General features: G+C 40.9%; 2 protein-coding genes across 15 annotated transcripts in view; one reads left to right on the top strand and one right to left on the bottom strand.

Moving 5' to 3' along the window:
• DLGAP2 (DLG associated protein 2) overlaps positions 1 to 17,583 on the bottom strand; it is a 459,301-nt gene extending 441,718 nt beyond the window's left edge. For 5 of the 12 annotated variants that reach the window (XM_064412081.1, XM_064412086.1, XM_064412085.1 and 2 more), the window contains exon 1: positions 17,420 to 17,582. In XM_064412081.1, the coding sequence (XP_064268151.1) occupies positions 17,420 to 17,437 (18 nt within the window). In that variant the 5' untranslated portion in view covers positions 17,438 to 17,582. Of the gene's footprint in view, positions 1 to 17,419 lie in introns of all 12 variants that reach the window. The other 7 variants (XM_064412077.1, XM_064412078.1, XM_064412082.1 and 4 more) reach the window with 3 other exon arrangements.
• A 139-nt stretch (positions 17,584 to 17,722) lies between these two features.
• The window catches only part of ERICH1 (glutamate rich 1), a 65,918-nt gene continuing 64,107 nt past the window's right edge, over positions 17,723 to 19,533 (top strand). For all 3 annotated transcript variants that reach the window (XM_064412073.1, XM_064412074.1, XM_064412072.1), the window contains exon 1: positions 17,723 to 17,869. In XM_064412073.1, coding sequence (XP_064268143.1) covers positions 17,848 to 17,869 — 22 coding nt within the window. In that variant the 5' untranslated portion in view covers positions 17,723 to 17,847. The remainder of the gene's footprint in view (positions 17,870 to 19,533) is intronic.

Raw genomic sequence — 19,533 nt, 5'->3', positions numbered from 1 at the left:
TGATAATACAAGATCAATAAAGGATTTAATAAAAAGCACATAGACATGACCTGCCAATCTTAGTCCTAAGTACACAGATGTTGGTTCATGGAAATCAGTGATGACTGTTCAAAGGTTTAATTAGGCACAGAAGGTGTAGCAAACAGGATATTTGGATTTCAAGTCAAAGCCTTGAATAAGGCTTAGAGTCCAAAGAGCAGAGAATGTTCGTTTATGGGAACAGGTCTCTTTAGCTGATAGACTAGTAATTTCTTGTACATAAGTGACAATGAAGCATTGAGGTACCACAGCAAAAAAAAAAAAAAAAAAAGTCAAGAAAAAAAAATGCTGAATTAATATCCAGGTCCTCCACAAGGCAGAATTCAGCTCACAGGTCCATGAGGCACAAATACTGGTGTCTACAGTTCCCAAAGTGCCTATGACTCTAGTACAGGCAGTGGTGCCTCTGATAATAAATACTCTGAGGCTCAATTCATCAGTTTGCATACCAGTGCCTGGTGTCACTGCTGGTGCTCTCAGATGCAGTGCCTGACCTCCAGGCATTCTTCTAAAGAACATACACACTCTGTACATCCTACAACACACATTCTACCCCGTGCAGGTGTGTCAGATAACCTCAAGCATCTGAAATACACACACAGAGGCTGTTTGGCTGAATTTCTCAGTTGCTGTCACTGTACTCATTAATCTTTATGCACTATAGTGGGATCTTAGGTATGGAGGAGTTGAGTCAGTACATAAATAGAGGTGTCTGTGTGTTTTATTATTATTATTATTATTATTATTATTATTATTATTATTATTATTATTATTATTATTGTTGTTGTTGTTGTTGTTGTTTTAATGCCTTCCCCTGACTTCTGGGGCTACCTGTTTACTCAGAGCTGTGTGGATGTTGGGAGATATCACACAGGACCAAAGAAGGATTGGAGTCTTTTAGTGCAGTAGCTGAGAGTGACATGGGATAACTTAAAGTTTTTGAAAAGGCATTAGATGTCTGATTGAGGCAGAAAACTATATTCAGATATCTTAATCCCAAATTAAGTATCATCTGTAGATTCTGACGTAAATGCTACCCTAAGAATTGGTGGCTAGATTGTAGAGCTGATTAGAGCAATAAGTCATAAAGAATGTAATTTTTTTAAGTAACTCTTTAAGTTTGCAGAGAAGTGAAAAGAAGTGTGGTGGAAGCAAAGAGTGGTGCTCACAACCCCAGCTGGCAGTGATGTTTTATAGCTTGGTTGAAAACAGGAACATGCATTGCACACGAACTTCATAAAAATGCAGTGAAACATTTTAATGAAAGAATATGCTGCCTGAATGGTGACAGTGCACTCAGGCTACCATTGTTCAGAAGAAAAAAGTTTATGGTCATTTTTCCTACAAAGTATTATTTATCTATGCTCAAATATGATATAGATATTGATATGATTATTATAGATAAGTACCACTTGTATATTAGGTAATTGATAAACTAATTATTTCTCTTATTTTATTGATAAAAAATTGTGAATGTATAACATGTCTATACAGTCTTAAAACACATAACATAACAAGAATGTTGATGAGAATTGGAGAGAGAATAGCAATAGCTGCCTTGAACAGTTATCTTCTGTTTCCTTAGTGTCCTGCAGAGCTAGAGTAAGCTAACTATTCAATAATCAAAAGCAACAGAAAACAGTTTAGAAGTCAGTTGAACACAAAAGGTGTAACCTACCTATGTGGCTCAAACACAAAGCATACAGGCTCTTTGGAGGAACAAAAAATGCTGTATTTCTAATAATAAAAGTATTTGGGGATCCATTGTAAAGTCTTTGGAATAAAGAACCACAAAAAACCTATTTGATTTCATGCTTACAGGGCAACAGAGAGGCTGTTTCTTTCATGCATGAACATGTGCCTATTTATGATGCTGAACTCACTAGGACTAGGATGGCTTGCAGAAGTTTCATATGGGGCAATGCCAATATCTATTAAGACTTTTTTCAGTATTAAAAGTATTAAATTTTAGAATGTTATGCATATTTTTTTTACTTTTACATACAAATAAATTGAAGTTTTACCCTGAATCATTACCAGCTTTCTCAGTTGAAATCTTCTAACATTGATTCAGTTAGAAATAAACTCTGTGACTGCTTCTAAAAATAGCTGTGTGTGCAGCAAACAGAACTGCTTGTAAAAGAGAGCTTTGCAAGCTTTTAAATCCCAACAATAACAGTTTCATTTAATTAAAATAATATCTGCTACTGAAAAAAGACAATGGATATGTGTATAATGATGTGCATTATGTATACTGACAATTTATCTCTTTTATGCTAGCAGAGTTATGGGAGTATAACTTTTGACTAAACATTCAGTTTCAATGGCAGTTTTCTGTTTAACATTCTAATGGTCAGCAGCAGATTTGATTATAAAAATGCCAAAGTAAGTTCAGCTGCAATAAAGTGCACAAGAATTGTTCTTCTGCAAGATTATTTTGTTACTTTTAATTTGTTGTATTATTTTAACTCTAGGATAAGTTAAAGGTAGTACAGTACAGAGCTGCCTCTTCAAAAACTTGCAGTAGGTCAACAAAGCAAATGCAGAACACATCCATTCCAAGAATACCATGAATGGAGCTAGCATTTCCATGTCACTGTAGAACTTCCCACTTTTTAGCATTTTAAAATGAGCACCATGACTATCTAGTCATGAAAAATCTTGTTACAAGGACCAACTTAGAGATCAAACTCCACAGTTCAGACATAGCTGGTGAGGGATCACAAACCTATTTCTTATGTGACTGCTAAACTTCTCTTAGCAATAGCTGAAGAAAAGGCAATATCAAGTATTCCAAGCAGACACTACTGCCTCTCCCTTACATACGCTATCTCTCAATCAATTTGCTTTTTCTTATTCCAAAATATTTTATGCCTCCAATATTTTTATGTATTTAACTACAGGCAGCAATCAAAATGTTGGCACTTCCTGGCTACCAACATTTAAAGCTTCTATCACACGAGAGGAGGAGCATGTCATATACTTATAAGGAATAGATTCATTACCAACAATTGCTATTATTGGCATGTTTCAAATAGACTCCAAAACAGCCTTTTTCTATGTCTTAACCTCCTGTTGCTGAGCAAGGAATAGAATCAGCAACCATCTCAGGAGATCTGACAAAAATTTACTTATTGATGAGAGAAAAAGAGAGAAAGAGAGAGAAAGAGAGAAGATAAGTACCCCAGCCCTCCTCCAGTGTGAAAGTGCACTAAACTAGACTTTTTCTGCTATGAAGATTAAAAAAAAAAACCAAACAAGTGTGCAAGAGACAGGACATGCAACTCAAAGTTCATGCAGTGTTAGGACACAATTTTTAATTTTCTGCAGAATTTAGGGCATGAGAACAGCTGATTCAATTACAACTTCATATTAATGAGAAATCAATTCTTTCTGATATATATATGCTTATTTTAGAAGCATCTTCAGCAACAGTGAGAAACTACAATCATTCTATAGAGAATCATTCTGTCAAGACCTGTTTAATAGTATGGCAAAATTCTCCCTAAATGTATGGAAAAAAGACTACCTGTACATTTTCCTGACAAAACTCACCATATTTTTATATACATCCTTTATGATAGAAATCCACCTCTGAGCCAGTCATCCCAAGCTCTGGTGTTGACACAAGCAGCACTTTCCAGGTGTGATGCAGCAAACCTGCCTCAGGGCAAGGCTACATCTCCACTTAGGGCTGCCCAACCTACTCCACTCTCCACACCAAGGGAACCAAGAAGTTTCAGTAACCACTAGTTACTGTCCCAATGGAGCAGCAACAAGATGCACATTTAATCAGATTAACCTCATACCCAGCAACAAAGTCTCAAGGAAAAAACTGAATCTGTAAGTCTGCTTGACCACCATTTCACTTTCCTTTAAAGTCAGCATCACAAAAGCACATAAAATATATCAAATACTGTGAGAAATAATGGATGTAAATTACAAGAAGAAACTAATATATTTCATTGAGAGTCACAGAATTTGCTAGGCAACATTTCCCAGTACTACACATGAGGGACCAGCATTATCCACAAATCAAGCAATGTTCTTATTTATTTCAGAAAATATTCAACATAACAAATGAAAGTACCAACATTAAAATTATAGTGGTAGGCAAGGAGACAATAAAAAGAGAGCATTAGTGGGAAAAAAGCTAGCATGGGAGAGCTACATTAATTTTTATAAAAAACTTTAAAATGCTTCCCTGTTTGGGAAACCCAATCCACTCTGAAACCTTGGACTGTGAGAGCAGGGGCAGAGGAATGGTGATCTCCATAAGCAAGGCAGGAGCATCGCTTTGCACAGCCCAGCATGTGCAGAGCTCAGCCACGTACTGCTAGCACAGGGGAGTTTGTAACAGTGCAGGCAAGGAAGATGCAAACTGAGATTTTAACAGCATCTGATTTAAGAATGGGCTACACACAGCAGGACTTGGAAGACTTCCTGATGCACACAAGGAAGACAGGGAGAACAAGGTCCAGGACTTAGAGGAAAAGGTATCCTAGCAGAAAGGGAAGCTTGATATGAAGGAGACAACACCACACCTGTACCTATTACTACTCGTGCCTTTGAAAGACTTCAGAGTGAGGTTTTTGTGGTTTCAGTAAGCTGCTCTACAGAATGGAGCTATTAATTAGCTAATAAAGGTTGTCATAGCAGGCCTAAGATATGCAATAAATACTGAGGGTCACTGGATATTTTTTTGCTTATTAAAACAATATCTTATATTTAAAACTGCTTATTGATTTCACTTAGACCAAAAATAATTTCATCTTCTGAAGCACTATTTAAAATAGATCACATATGGTCAGCTGTTTCAAAGGAAATTTCTAAAAATGATGGAAAAGCACATGCAGCCCTGTACAGGATAAACACTAAATCTGTCCCCCTTCTCAGTCTTTACTGGAGATCAGCAGAGAGGATTGCTGACTGCACTCTTCCCAAACACTGCACCCAGAAGAGAGGTCAGTGTTCCAGTGGCAGGGTGAGCTTTGGAGCTGGTAATTGTGGTTTGGCAGCAATATGCAATATGCTGCCCTGCTTCAGTATGGCCTGAAGACATCATCTTGGATGGAGAAAGCAGAGATCTTCAGGTGCCACTTCTCTCCCATGCCCCTCCTTCAGGGTTCTCAGATGCCAGCAGAGCAATGGTCCAAAGTACTCCAGTAATTCTCATGCCAGTGATTGGGGCAGCTTGCAGAAAGTTCAGAGATGGAAAACTCACTGACACCATAGAAGAATGGACTCCCCCACTTACAGCTGCCCACAAGCCCCAAAGATGGCACATTCATCAGCAGTGCAGTGGCAGGGGAAGAGCCACTGTGGCATTCCATGCAGTGCTGTTCTGGTCTCAGGCAGCTGGCACACTGCCAGTGGTCATCGATGGAAGGGGAGGCTATCAAACAAAGGGCACTGCACAGTTTGGGCAGAATAACTTGGTGATGCTCTCTTCAACCATCAGCCTCAGTGTTTTGGGGTATTTGGCTACTTTTCTGACAGAAGCAACAACAGAAAGAAAATGCTTTTTCCCAGTTTCACATTAGAAGAAAAGATAGGAACATGGATAATTTGTTCATAAACAACAGAGAGAAGGCAAAAAAACAGCTTTTCTTGTAGGCAGTTTTTGGTCTTTATGACTTGAAAATGCCCATGATCATCAAAATTTTGCTCAGAGAGTTAATATATAGAAGTCACCTTTTCTGTGGAAGACTACAGTGAAAACAACTGAAGTATGACACAGCCCAGATACAATGCTAAAACCCAAAACCCTGCTCACAGCAAGGTGTGTGCTTAGGGATGCCTTTGCCAGCTGGCACCTAAAAACTGCATCTGAGTTCAGAGGCAAAACCTTCCTTGTTCACTTGTAAATCAAATGGCTGAATTAAAACATTTCAGATACTTCAGATGGCTGGTTTTCACTGGGAAGTAGGCTAATTTGTGAAAGCTAAATACAAATAAGCTGAAGTCTGAGCAACTGACAGCTGAAATTTGCACATAGCCAGCACAGTGCTCTCCAAGCGTGTCTGAAGAGCACTTTACATGTGCTCATTTATTATATAAAAGAAAAAACACAAATGCATCTAAATCTCTAGGATCCATTAGTTTTGAATTTGCCTTACCGCTGAAGTTTTTTTCATCAAAGTTGATGGTTACAGCCAGGTACTGCCACTTAAAGAGCTCCCCTTGGTGCAATGACAACATGGGTCTTGGGCAAGATTTAGTTACTTACAAACAGGCATCTGGTATTATTAAGGAAAGTTTGAGTTACCTGAGGTGGGCAGACTTGTATCTGTTGGCAGATAGAGCACATGGATTACATGGGACTCTTCTGGAGCCATGGCTGAAGGGCAGAAGTGTGACTATCTGTAGTCCCTAACATGGCCCTGAGCTCTTCCCCAGTGGCAGGGAAGGGCCACCTTGGGGAGCTGGTGCTCCCTGGGCAGTGCCAGGTGCCCCTGACCTGGATTCAGCCAGGGCTGCGCAGGAATCCTGGAGATGCTACGGCACCTGAAGTGGTGCTGGGCACTAAAGGGAGCCCAGCTGCATTCAGTCAGGTGTAAGCCAGAGCTATCCAATTGCTGCCTCCTGTCAAAAATGAGGATGCTGTGTTCTCCTCATCCCCCAACACACTCAAACGCCATGGAATCAAGAGCAGGTAAAGCAAAGGGCCATTGTGCAAGAGAAAGCCTGCAATATCCATAGTGACCAAACCACAAGTGGGAGCAGGAGGTTTCAGCCAGACTTTTTACTGCATCAAGAAATGATGCAGTAAAAAGACCTTAATGAAGGCCCAGGTTCAGCCACAAACACACTTGAGAGATATTTTTACATGAAATCACAAATATACATCATTTCAGCACCAGCTGAAATTTCCAAGTTGCCCACTGTGAAAAAAAAAAAACAAACAAAATAACAACAACAACAAAAGTTAATATCAAGGAAATTCTGAAAGATGTCGTTTCCTGGTGACAACAGGCAACATTCCAGGAAATTATTTTTGTTCATCTCCAAATAAAAATTTCAAGTCACAAGTGAGGAAAAAACAATTTATACATAACCACTAAATGACCTTTTATCAAATTTCATTTTTTACAGGAATCAGTTCAACTCTGTTTTCATCTTTCAGTTCATGAGTTTTTTCATATATTTATGAACAATTGACTGCCTCTATATGAAAAAAGTGAAATTATGACTAGTTTCATTTTCATAATGACTATATCAATACTACTTTGCTATTGCGCAATATCATTAATTCTATATTATCTTCTGGCTTTCCACTTTTATTTGTTATACTTTTAATCACTTTTTTTTCAGTGGGAATATTTAAGTTACTCTTAAAATTCTAATCTAAGGACACTAAACATGTTGAAAACTTACTGTTTGGTCTGCAATCTTCCCTCTTTCTCCACTCTCCTTTGTGGAACATATATAAATGCTTGGGTATAATCACAATTTGTTGATTAATATACAGTGATTTTTTCTAAAAGGTTTATGGCATACAGATTGAAACAGATTTGTGTTAAAACTATACATGAGAAAATCTATCAAAAAAGAATATCAGAAAATCCTCTAGGTCAAACTACAGGATTAATAGCTACAGCCAAAGAAACATTAGTACTGGACAGTTAAGAATAAATTTTCATGGATACAGTTTTTAATAAAATGCATCAGTAAGGTTTTTTTGGGACAGTATTTCAGTGTATCAATCATTCCTTCATAAAAGGGACATCTTGCATGCACATACATTGCCTTTTTTTTTTTTTTTTTTTTTTTCTTCTTGCAAATATTTCAGATGAGATTTCACCAGTGGTAGTGATTACAAGAGTACAAGGCTGGATGATTTTATTTTTTGCTCTGAAAAAATAAAGACAACTAATGATCACATTGATGTCTTCCAGAAGAGAATTCACACAGGAACAACCTGGCTGCCAAGAATACTTTGCTCCTTGTGCTTTAAACTCAGAAACACAGGAGAAGTTTGTCCCATTGGTCAAGAGAAGCACAACTTTCATGGCAAATTTTAGTGATAATAAGTAAGATATTTCTTTAGGGTAACTTGTATCACTCCCATGAAAGATGTTGAAAAAGAGAGACAAATTTTATTTATCATTATGTAGCATTATGAAACTGAAGTTAATAGCAGAATAATGTTTTCATTCAGTAAATGTCTTCTAGGGTTTTGTTGGGGTTTTTTTAATATAAGTTACCCTATTTTATGGGCAATCTGTTTTCCAAGTAGAGAACAATCCAAATGTATCCTGGCAGCTACCTCATTTCAGCTGAGCCTTTTCTATACATTTTTATATATCAATATACATTATGCAATACTGGTGTCTATTTACGTATAGTCCACGCAATTTTTTCTTATACTCATGAAAACATTAAAGTCTGTCAATCTTGCATGATGCAGTTCCTAAAATGTGTGTGATACCTCAGGAAAGGGATGTTATGAAGTTTCTTCCTTCCCTTTACATATAACCAGAAGAGGCAACCAAAACAGTTATGCCCTGTATTGCACTATTAGGATCTCTCCAGTGCTACATTCTGACTCTTTAATCTATATTCTTGATCATTTGTATTCTTTTCTTCTGCTGGCAAGCAGTACCACATGCATCCCTAAACCCCTCCATGATACTCTCCTTTTTTTAACACTAACCTGGGCTTGCTCCTGTTCTGTTCACCCTGCAGCTCACAGACTGCAACATGAAGTGCAGGAAAACACAAATGTTACCAAGCTGCACCTAGAGCGCTGATTGTTCTAGCAGTGAAGCAAAGTGTTAGATTTCATTTCCAGGCTGTAGTCAGAGTGTAAGGCTTTACATATTCTTGTCATTATCAGGCATCACACTGCTTTGCTAAGCTTCAGTGTCCATGTTGGAGTAACAAATGGACATTTGTCAGTAAATTTTAAACAAAATTCCATCCAATTAGGAAGCATACTGCAAAGTTTTTAAAATAATGGCGTACAATTTAAAGAAATTAACAAATGCAGAGACAATATTCTATTAAACAAAGTTCAGAAAAGACATTTGTATCTTTCTTAAAAAAAAAAGAAAAAGGTATTACATTACTCAGGAGTGCAACTAAATATAAGATTACTCACAAACATACCAGGAAGCTCCTGAAAGAGAATGCCATCTGAATGTGATATGCTTATGTAGGAGAAACTTTTCCATTTTATTGATCAAAGCATTATTCTGCAGCCTAGCATACACTGAGCTTCACAGCTTTGTATTTTGCTTTTCTGCATCACTTTCAGAACAGCGATTCATGACAATTTTGGAAAGTAAAAAGAAATAGAAAAATCCCAGGGAATTGATCAGAGACTGACACTGGTTAGCAAAGTAAGTGTGCTGCATAACCTATTCACAACTAAGAGTATTGGAGAGACTTCCACACTGCTCTAAATCATAAGCACAGTACATGATAAAAATAATAATATATCAGATGAGACATTTACTTGGGTATGCAGAGTACCAAAAAGCAACATATAATGAAAAAGCTATTTTGAAATACAATAATTAAGGGGGGGAAAATACATGTAAAAAAAGATAATTCAAAATGAAACAATATAAAAGAACATTCATTTCACTATAAATTACCTTGAGACTTAACACACATTACTATATGACATATTTTACTGGTGAACATAAGAATATTTCCACTGATTTGTCCCCTTTAACAAATTATTTTAGCTGATGAGAAACATTAATAGGGGGAAAAAGAGAAAAAGTCTGGGAAACATCCAAAATTAATCTATCAGTTTTTAATTTGAAAAGAAAAATAACAACTTTAAAATATTTAATTTACTATTTAGATCTGTTTTACTACTTTGGTCCTCTATTTCCTTACATTCAGATGTCACTATGTGCCTTTGAATTCATAAAGTAATATATAACTTCCTAAATCTTGTTGCAGCTGAAACTTTGCAGTGTAGATAACTCAAACTTTTTGTGAGAAAAGTCAGTACAACATAAGAATGCATCATTTTACTAAAGGAGATGAGACTGAAAAGTATCATAGAAATTATTTCTCCCTTAGAAGTGTCATGGTAAGATTTTTGAGGAGTACATTATAAACTATCACTTAAGAAAACTGTTATCAAAATAGTTACCATCTCTATTATTATAAAAGTACACTATATCATAACTAATTGCATCCCTTTTCAACTTTATAAAAAGTAATCTCTTTTGAAACACCTCACTTGCTATACTCACCTCTTGCATAATGAATAAGAACTGTCTCCCAATGAGATGGGAGACACTAAAAATCCAGAATTCAGGACCAGCAACAAAAGCAATGCTGCATTCTTGTATGTACTGCAGCCTTTTCTGCATATAATGCTATAAACCATAGGACCTTGTGACAAAATTACTCTCATCTAGAAATTGTAGTAAATTGGATTTTCAATAAACTGTTATGAAGGAGCCATGCCTAAGCTACATGTAACATTTCGATTTCTCAGTCTACTAAAACTTGAGGGGAAGGAAAGAGCATTCCAGTTTATTTATTTAAATTCCAGAAAGGAAAAGAATGTATTTAAATTTCTGCTAAGAAAAAAATAATTTACACTAGTTATTTAAAATTAATCTATTATATATTGAAGCTATTCTCTTAAATAGTTTATCTAGCTCTGAAAACTATATTTGGACTTTTGTGGTATGAATATAAGCTATAGTAGCTACTCCTAAGTGACAGTATTTGTCAACAGACCCTCAAATGAGTGAGATCAAAATCTCAGACTCAAATAAAAATAATGTTATCATTTATACAATTCTTAACAGGAACACTTAACAATCATTTTTTTTCAATTCCTTACCTTTAAGTAAAACATTATGGCAAAGATAATCCCAAAATAGCCCAAAACCAGGCCAGATGCTAGATAACAAAGCCACAAGTTGCCATCAAAGACAACATCAGTTTCATGTCCTGCTGCCAGAAAGGGCTGGAAACATCAGAGGGGCTTGAGCTCTCCTCCAGAGGGAAGGTGAAGTCGTGTCATTCTTACCAATGGGAGCCCATCGTCTTCCCAGCTGGAGGATATTAATACTTCTCACTGACACTCAGCTTCTTCTTTCTGTGATGGTCTTCATAGCCCAATTAAAAAAACCCACACATTCTTAAGTCTACAAATTATTTCCTCTGCATTGTGGTAGCATGAGGAAGCCTGGTTAAGAATTGACAGACACATAGTTTTTTCAAGACATTTGGACATACTTTTCCATTTCCTTTTCTAGTATTAAAAAAAGATTTTTCATGTAGCTTCAACTATGCAGGATTTGAAATGCTGCAATATCAACAGAAGTGAATCAAAGGAATAAAAACAAGCATTGTCCTCCTTTCTGCTCATCAGGGAAGATAATTGTTATCAAATTCTAAAACTAAAGAATATATTTGTTCATTTAAGTGAAATCTGGTGTTGCACAGATGATAAAGGTGGCCTTATACTGCTGCTCTTTGGAAAGAATTTCACTCTGCATGAGTGAGGCAAAACTGGTTTCTTTTATCTTACTTGGACTCTGCTTAGACAAATTCAAGAGAATAAGAGTGTTTATGCTCCGTAGCTTTATATCCCAATGACTTATTAATCCATAATCAACAAGAAAGGGGAAGTGGAAGATCCTCTGGGTTTTTTTCCTTCCTCCCCTATTTTTAGAGTATAAGAAATAAAAGGTGTAGTAACTATTTGAGATTCTTTCACTACTGTCTGCTATTCAGGGGGAAAAAAGAGGTTAAAAGTAACCTCCCACTTGTGGCGACTAAAGCTATTTGTTCTGTGTTATTTTTATAGGCTACTTGTGAAACTAGAAGACAGGCGTGAAAGCTGAGAAGTTCATTCTACTCCTCACTGCCAGAAAAGCAGAGAATAATACAACAGCATACTTCTGTATTCCTGCAGCTGCATGAGCTCTAAAAGCCACCACGTGAGAGTGAAATGGTTTGGACAAAGTTTCCTTTAAGGGTAACTTGGTTATCTGCATCATTAATAATATTGGGTCTGTTTTTTCTGAAAAGTCACCAGCTTATCTGGTGCAAAACTAGTTGCAAAACTAGGAGAATTGCTGGAGACTTTGCTGATATTTTATGATATGCAATTTGCATAACATTATTAAGGCTTTTAAAAATTTCACAATACAAGCCATACCATCAAGAAGCAAAGAATCACAGGAAACTTATTCAGCTGACCTCCAATACACAAAATAAATTTCATGAAGGATCAGCATTTTTTAAAAAAATTTCATGCTAAGGGAAAGTAGATTCCAGACAAGCCTAAACAATTAATTTGCATCCTCACCACACCTTAGGGATTACTGAAAATACATTATCACCTCAATTAAAGGAGAAAGATAATAAAAATAGTTTTGAATTGTTCTTCTCAATACTGACCTGCTGCCTCTCCAGGACAATGCAGAGAAGTTGTTTCCTCCAAAAGGCAGCATGCCAGAGGCTGAACACTGCTCAAGCAGCCTCTCAGCTTCCAAGATGAAATACATATCAAAGGCACCTTAATTGACCACTACACTAGAGTGGTGTTCAATTTCTCCTTAAATCTGTGTCTTAGTTTTATGCTTTCCTAACTGCTTTCAATATCATTATCAAGATTTAACCTTTCCATTTTCTAGAATACACTTTGAAATGCAAGAACTTTTGTGTTCAAAATGAGATCAGGTCAATCTGACAACATTAAAATGCTCTTATTTCTTATGACATAACAAATTTACTTTTTAAAGAGAGTATTCAAGATGGAAGATGCAAAATTGAGAGTGGTAAAAGAATTTTGCATGGAGAAGGAGAAGCTATGAAGGATCCAAGATGGGGAGCTATAGATAGACAGAAAGCTCTAGAGTATACTTAAGCTCTTTCTATTATTTGTGCAAAGTCTAAAGCTCTAAATTACTGATTTTTGTCTTGTTGGATTTATGCATTTGATCATATTTTTGAGATGTTCCACTACTGTCCATTTATCTATGCACAGTGGTTGCAGCATCTCCTGAAGATAACAGACACTGATTCCCCTTGTGAGACAAAAGCCTTCACCTATGGAATACCTCATGTATTTCTGCTAAATGCTTGTGTATGCTACCTTTACTATCAAAAATAGAAAGAAAGTCTTTTTATGTCATAGAATTATATGCTTATAAAGCCACAAAAAATTTAGAGGGCTTAAGGCCAATGCCATTTTGGAAGTTATTTGCTGTTCATTTTCAAAACTGGCAAGGACAGAGAAATGTGACAAACACAGAATGAAAATGCATGGAAGATAAGTAAATTTTATGCACAAAAGAAGTATTTAAGAGAGTACAGTGAGAAACAGATAAAGGCAAAGTGAGACCAAATATATATGCATGCGTGGAAACACTGATTGAGAAATCTAACTGCAGTGATTTCCATCCTCTCATCACAACTGAGCGTGTACTAAATGAATAAACTGCTACTTGACATTTTCTAAATAAATATCATGGGAAGAGTACTTATTTTACTGTAATGAATCATTTCAGCCTCTCCAACAGAAAGTAGTTGTGATGAACTATAATCTGTTCTGGGAAATATAGTTCTTTAATGGAGATATATATGGACTGAAATATGGGAAGTTGTGTTCTCCAACAAGTCTACTTTAAAAGAGATTCTGATTCATCCATGCCCACTTCTACTTATATTTGATCATAGCTGTTGACATACTGTATCTGCCATGCTGAGAGCTATTTCTCTACTAGAGGTAAGAAAGCCATATGGTTCGTGGATGACTACGAATTTTTGCAAGGCAAACTGAGCTAATATGTGTATTTTTTTTTCCTGTAGCTATTCAAACAAAACTATCCATTTAGCAAACAGAACATTTTCAATTCAATGGGATATTTTGGCCCATGTAATACATATCTAAGAACTGAAAGTCTTCCTTAAATGCAATTGCAATTGATGAGCTAACACTGACTTTCTGCATTAGTGGTCCTCTCATTCACCATGCATGGTTAGATATAAACAAATTCACTGTACTGATTAAGTGAAGCAGCAAATAAGACTTGTCTTGTTCATGGAGTAGAACCAAAACATCTGTTTTTGTTTGACTGATGAAGATTCAAAGGACCCCCAGTGGTACACCTCATAAAAAATCAGCAGGTTATTTGAGGGGTTATGTTCTTTTTATTACTAAAACTTCTCATAGGATTATCGTAGTTATACAAGGAAATTGCTTTGACTGTGTGTAATTACAAACAGGGAAAAAAAGTTCTTGCCAAAGGCAGGTGTAAAATAGATTTTACTGTCCTTGTTAAGGCACAAAAAAAACATGCCAAGAATTACTCCGAAGTCCACAATTTAGCCAGGCAAAGCTCACAATCAAGCTGAAATTCAGTCATCCAGACTGCATCTACAAATACTTCCCATTAGAACATCTGCTGTCAAAAAACCCTTTCATAACTGTGACATGATAAGTGGACAAGGACAGGCAATGTTCAGGGGAGCTTGCAGAGGGCACCCTCTGGGCAGAATACTGCTTGATGTTCAGACACAGTGGAAACTGGACATGCAAGCTTTCCTCGGGATCAGCTATGAATCCCTCTATTCAGGGATATGTTTCTTATATCATGCAGCAATTATTATTGAAATAAGTTGTTTCAAGTATTGGAATTAATTTGGACTATAACTATTGGTTTACCACAATGGACCTTGAAATTTTTGTCTTGCTTTGGTAACTTATAGTTTCAACAGCTTGGCATTGCCAACAGTATCACGATTAATATTTGTGGGATCCTGCCACACACAAATGTGAAATCCCAATCCCATTAAGTCATTGTGGTTATCATCATTGATTCAGCAAGTCTTGGATTTGACTGTGATTTTATGTGTTACATAGAAAAAACACATACAAAACACATTCTCCTCAACACCTCTGTCAAGAGCAGTCTGTGTTTGCTGATTGGTAAATGCTTGCTTAAAGCACTTATGACTTCACTCTAAGTGTAATTTCAATTTGCACCAGGAATTTAAACTCATTTCAGAGGGACTGGAAATTCTAAAAATTATTAGAGGTATGCCCTATACCATTCTAGTGCAAACTAGATATATGACTAATTAAATGCAAATAGCACTTTATAGTACTAAAATGAAAAGCTAAAAAATAATCTAAAATAAAATAAACAATTTCTTTTGACAATCCTAGATTTATTTCATGTGTTACTGAACAATGGCATAATATATGCATTCTTTAATTTAGGAATATTATGTCAGATCATACAGGGTCTGCCTCGAGCACTCAGAATTAAATCTCCAATGTATAACATTGTAATTCATAAAACTATTAAACATTGAGTCCATTTTAACCACATAACACACATGTTGAAAAGCATGCAAAATGATTGGGGAAGAACCTCTGAAATATAAATTATATGATCAGCTCAGCATTGTAAAAATAGCTGCACACAGTAAAATTAAAACTTGCAGTTCTGAAATAAAGGGTTTTATGCAAACCATCTGGAAATTACCTGAAAGTATTGCCCTATTGCTGAAAGCACAGAAACATAAAACTTCAACTCTTCCTATTTTATGTGGTTTCTGGATAAAACACAATGACGGAAATGTAACAAATCAGAGATGTGAATGGCTGATACCTCAAATACATGTGCATTATAAAATATTACCATTCATCCTCTGGTCTACCCCCGAGCTGCTTTTTAAAATGCCCAATACCATCAGTATGCCCCCTTGACACATCCCACAGTACAAAACATTCATTTACTAAGACTCCACATGAGACTTTTCCATCATCTGCACTTGGATCTGCACTGGGTCACACTGAGGTGACCATTGCTCCTCGCAGGATGCCCGCTTGCAGTCGTCTACTACCTAAATGCCTAGAGGTATCCAGTGTTTCAAATTTTGTTAGTGCTCCGCTTGTGTTGCAGAGAGAAATAGTTACAAAACACTCCAGCGCTAAGAAGGGCACTTGCTTTCACAGCCGTGATCCTGGGCTCACACCAGCGAAGGGGACGGGAGCACTTGGTCCCATTCTCAGCGCTTTAATCTGGAAGAGAGTCAAGTATCACCTGCTCCCAAGGCACATTAAGGCTGTGTAAGAATGTGCCGTAACGCAGCAAAATTGGAAATAAACAGTAGGTTGTCGCCGTAAATCAGAACCCTTTAAGTCTGAGGGAAGTTGAGGCCGAAGCACTCATAGATGGATTTATGGCTAAACGCCAAGCTGTACGGCACCGGCACCGCTTAGAACTGGGACACCAGCAGCGGCAGGAATTAGGTTACGAAGGCGACAGAAAGCGGGGCGGTAAAAGAAAGTCCCTTTTCTGCAGCTTCCGCCGGCTGGAAGGGTCTCCCCACTCCCGTGCCCCGGACCGAACCGTACCGGCCCCGCAGCAGCGGAGCGGGCCGGCGGGGACCGCCCGCCCCGACGGTGGCGGACGCCGGGCGGTTTGCCGGCCCCGCTCCGGGAGGCGAGGCGGGCTGGGGCGCGCTGCGCTCTCATTATGACACTGGGTAATTATTTTATTTCTCCGGCAGACGGTGTTTCAGAGGACCGCGGAGGCGCTCAGCCATGCCGCCCGCGCACGCCGCCCTCTGCGTGGCGAGAGGCAGCCGCGATCGCCCCTCGCTGACCGAGGGCAGCGCAGCAGACGCGCCGGGCACCCACCCCCGCGCTCCGGCTGCGCGCCCGCGGCTCTCCGGCCGCGCCGAGCCCCGCGCACCCGCGGCGCGGGGAACGCGCGGGACTCACCTGCCGCCCGCCCCTCCTCGGCTGCCGGGCTGCCGCCCCACCGCCCCTGGGGGCCGGGCCGTCCCTCCGGAGGACCGGGACAAGCCTGGCGGAGCAGCGCGGCCCCTCCGACGTACCCGCACCGTCCCCAGGGCGGCACGGCGGCCGGGAAGGGAAAGGGGGGAGCGGAGCAGGCGGCGGTGCGCCGCCAGCCCCGGCTCCCCGGCCCCTCCTCGCGGGGCAGCCCCAGAATCACGCGCTGCCAAAATTTAAATCGCCCCAGCACTGCGGCTCCACGCGCAGCATCCCCCTCCCCGCCGCTCCCTCCGAGCAGAGCGGCCACCCGGGAGGGTGCCAGACCGCGGCCGCCCCGCTCAGGCATCGGGCGCTCCGCCGCGCAGCCGTCCTGCCCGGGCTGCACCGAGGCGAGACCCCGCCACGGCGGCACCGCGCCGGGACGCACCGGTGATGGGGTGACACCACAACCGACGGCGCGGCTGGCGCGCCCTCGCCCCGCCGCTGCTGCCCAGGCACCCGTCCCCGACGGTGCGGTCCCCGCGGCACCGGCACCCGCCCGTTCCCTCCGCTGCTTGCGCGGCGGCGCCCCGCGAGCATCCCGGCGCGCCTGCCGCCCCGACGGCGGCTCCCTCCCTACCTCCCTCCCTCCCTCCCTACCTTTTTCAGCGCTGACATTCTAGTGCATTATTAACGCGGCGGGTGCGGGCTGCGGCGGGTCGGGACTGAGGAGACGCCGCGAGCGGGAGCAGCGGCGCGCGCCCAGCGTCCCCCGGCGCCGCTCACCCGCCGGGGCCGCCGCGCGCCGCCCGCCCGCCGCGCGCCGCTCCCCCCGCCCCTCGCGCCCCGCGCGCGCCCTCGCTCCCGCGCGCGCGGCAGGGGCGCCCCCGCCGGCTCTGCGCAGCCGCGCGCCCCCTGCCGGAGCCCGCGGGCACGGCGCGCGCTGGGGCGGGGCGGGGCCGAGGCGCGGCCGCCCTGCCCAGCCCCGCCAATGGCGGCGCCCAGCGCCCGGACCGACAGGCGCGGCGGCCAACGGGAAGCGGAGCGGGCGCGGGGCCGCGGAGCCGTCTCGGCGGGCCCGGGGGGCCATGGCCGGGAGCAGGAGGAGCGGTGAGTCCGTGCCGTGAGGGGTGGTCGGTCCCGCCGTGCTGCCGCCGGGGCTGGTGACGGAGGGAGCCGGGGGGCGCGGTGCCCTCAGCCGAGGTGTGTTCCGGCTCGGGCGCGCCGCGGAACTCGCCCGTTCCGCTCCTCGGCGCCCTTCCCGCGGGGGAAGGCGGTGAGCAGCCGGGCGAACCGGCAGCGGGGGAGGCGGGTGGACAAAAGCGGGCTGAGCGGAGCCTGCCCGGGCCCAGGCGGGGCTCTGGGTGCGCGGGGCCGCGGAGGCTCCGCGGCTGAGCCCTCCCAGCCCTGTCCGGCCGCTCTGGCTCTATTGCCGCCAGTTCCTGCCTGGGGGTAGGGAGAGAGCAAATAAAATTTACTTCTCTAATCAAAAAGTATTTTAACATGACACCTTTTTTCCTCATGCGTGCCTGCTTACTTGTTAGTGACCCTCTATTTCGGCTTAAAGTGACTTAGCTCGCCTCTGAAATAGCTTTGGTACTGTGTTTGCAAAAAAATAAGATAAAAGCCTTCTGCTATCCAAGCACAGCTTCAGTCTATTCTGTTTATCGAAATGTTTTATAAGACACGGCACAGGAAGAACACAATAATCAAAATACAGGTGTTCCATAAGTAATATCTCGTTCTTAATGTGTATCGAGTAGAGCTGAGCTGAGAGAGCTGAATGCTTGCCTCCTGTGCTTGGCTTTTGCGTTTTCAGACAGTTCCAGCATCCTGAAACTGGAATACTTCATGGGAGGATAACAATTTGAGAGTGAAACTGATCACTAGAGTTAATGTGTAAGCTGTTTGCTGGCCGGCTGCAAGTAGAGATCGTTTGAAGGAGGTTTAAATACACAGTAGTGTTCTTTGTGGTTTAGATGCAGATTCCTTGTGAGGAAAAGAGAAGGAGTAACTGTTTTGCTTCTAAGCTTTGGGGATGTGAATCACAAATTGATGTTTTCTGGAAGAAAGTGACTTAGTAAGAGTGAGTTCATGCACTTGTGAATGAATGCATGGCTCTAGAGCTGAGAATGGGAGAACTGAATTCTAAAGCTCACAAATTGTTTAAAACTGAAGGTCAGATAAAGAGCTGCTTGTTTTGGTAGCGTGTCAGAGAAGGTAAAATGGTAATGCTGAGTGTCTGAATTTACTGTGTAAGGTTGGAAATCATTCATGTTTTATTCAGCCACGCTAAGGAGCTTTGACTTTAGATTGGGAAGAAAATACAATGAGAAATACAAGAATGTCACATGCTCTCCTGGGAGGACATAAGGAAACTGGAACAGTTTAGAACCTTTTCTATCAGCCTCTGCAGCCCATAGCATATATGAAAACTGTTGACTTTCTATTGTTTAGCTGCTTCTCTTTAAGGTTGGATTTGCTGATTTTTTGTAAGAGTATGTTGCAATGCTGAAGTCAGATTTTTGTCTGCATTACAATAGAACAATGAAAAAATGAAGCTTTTTTTTTTTGCCTGCAACTGGGCAGTAATACAGAATAAATGGATGGTCAACAACTTGTAGGTCATGGGTCTGATTTTCAGTGAAGAGGCTCTAAATAGTGAAAAGCCAATAAAGCAGGAGTGAAATGCACTTCATTCTGCCAGGAAATGGTGTGACAGAAGTAGTTGAAAAAGTGCTTTTTGCCTTTTTTTTTTTTTCAGTTTTGTGGGC

This window comes from Passer domesticus, chromosome 3 (genome assembly GCF_036417665.1).
Source record: "Passer domesticus isolate bPasDom1 chromosome 3, bPasDom1.hap1, whole genome shotgun sequence".
Classification (NCBI taxonomy): domain Eukaryota; kingdom Metazoa; phylum Chordata; class Aves; order Passeriformes; family Passeridae; genus Passer; species Passer domesticus.
The sequence above is the reverse complement of the archived record's forward strand: the minus strand, read 5'-3'. Positions and strand labels throughout refer to the sequence as shown.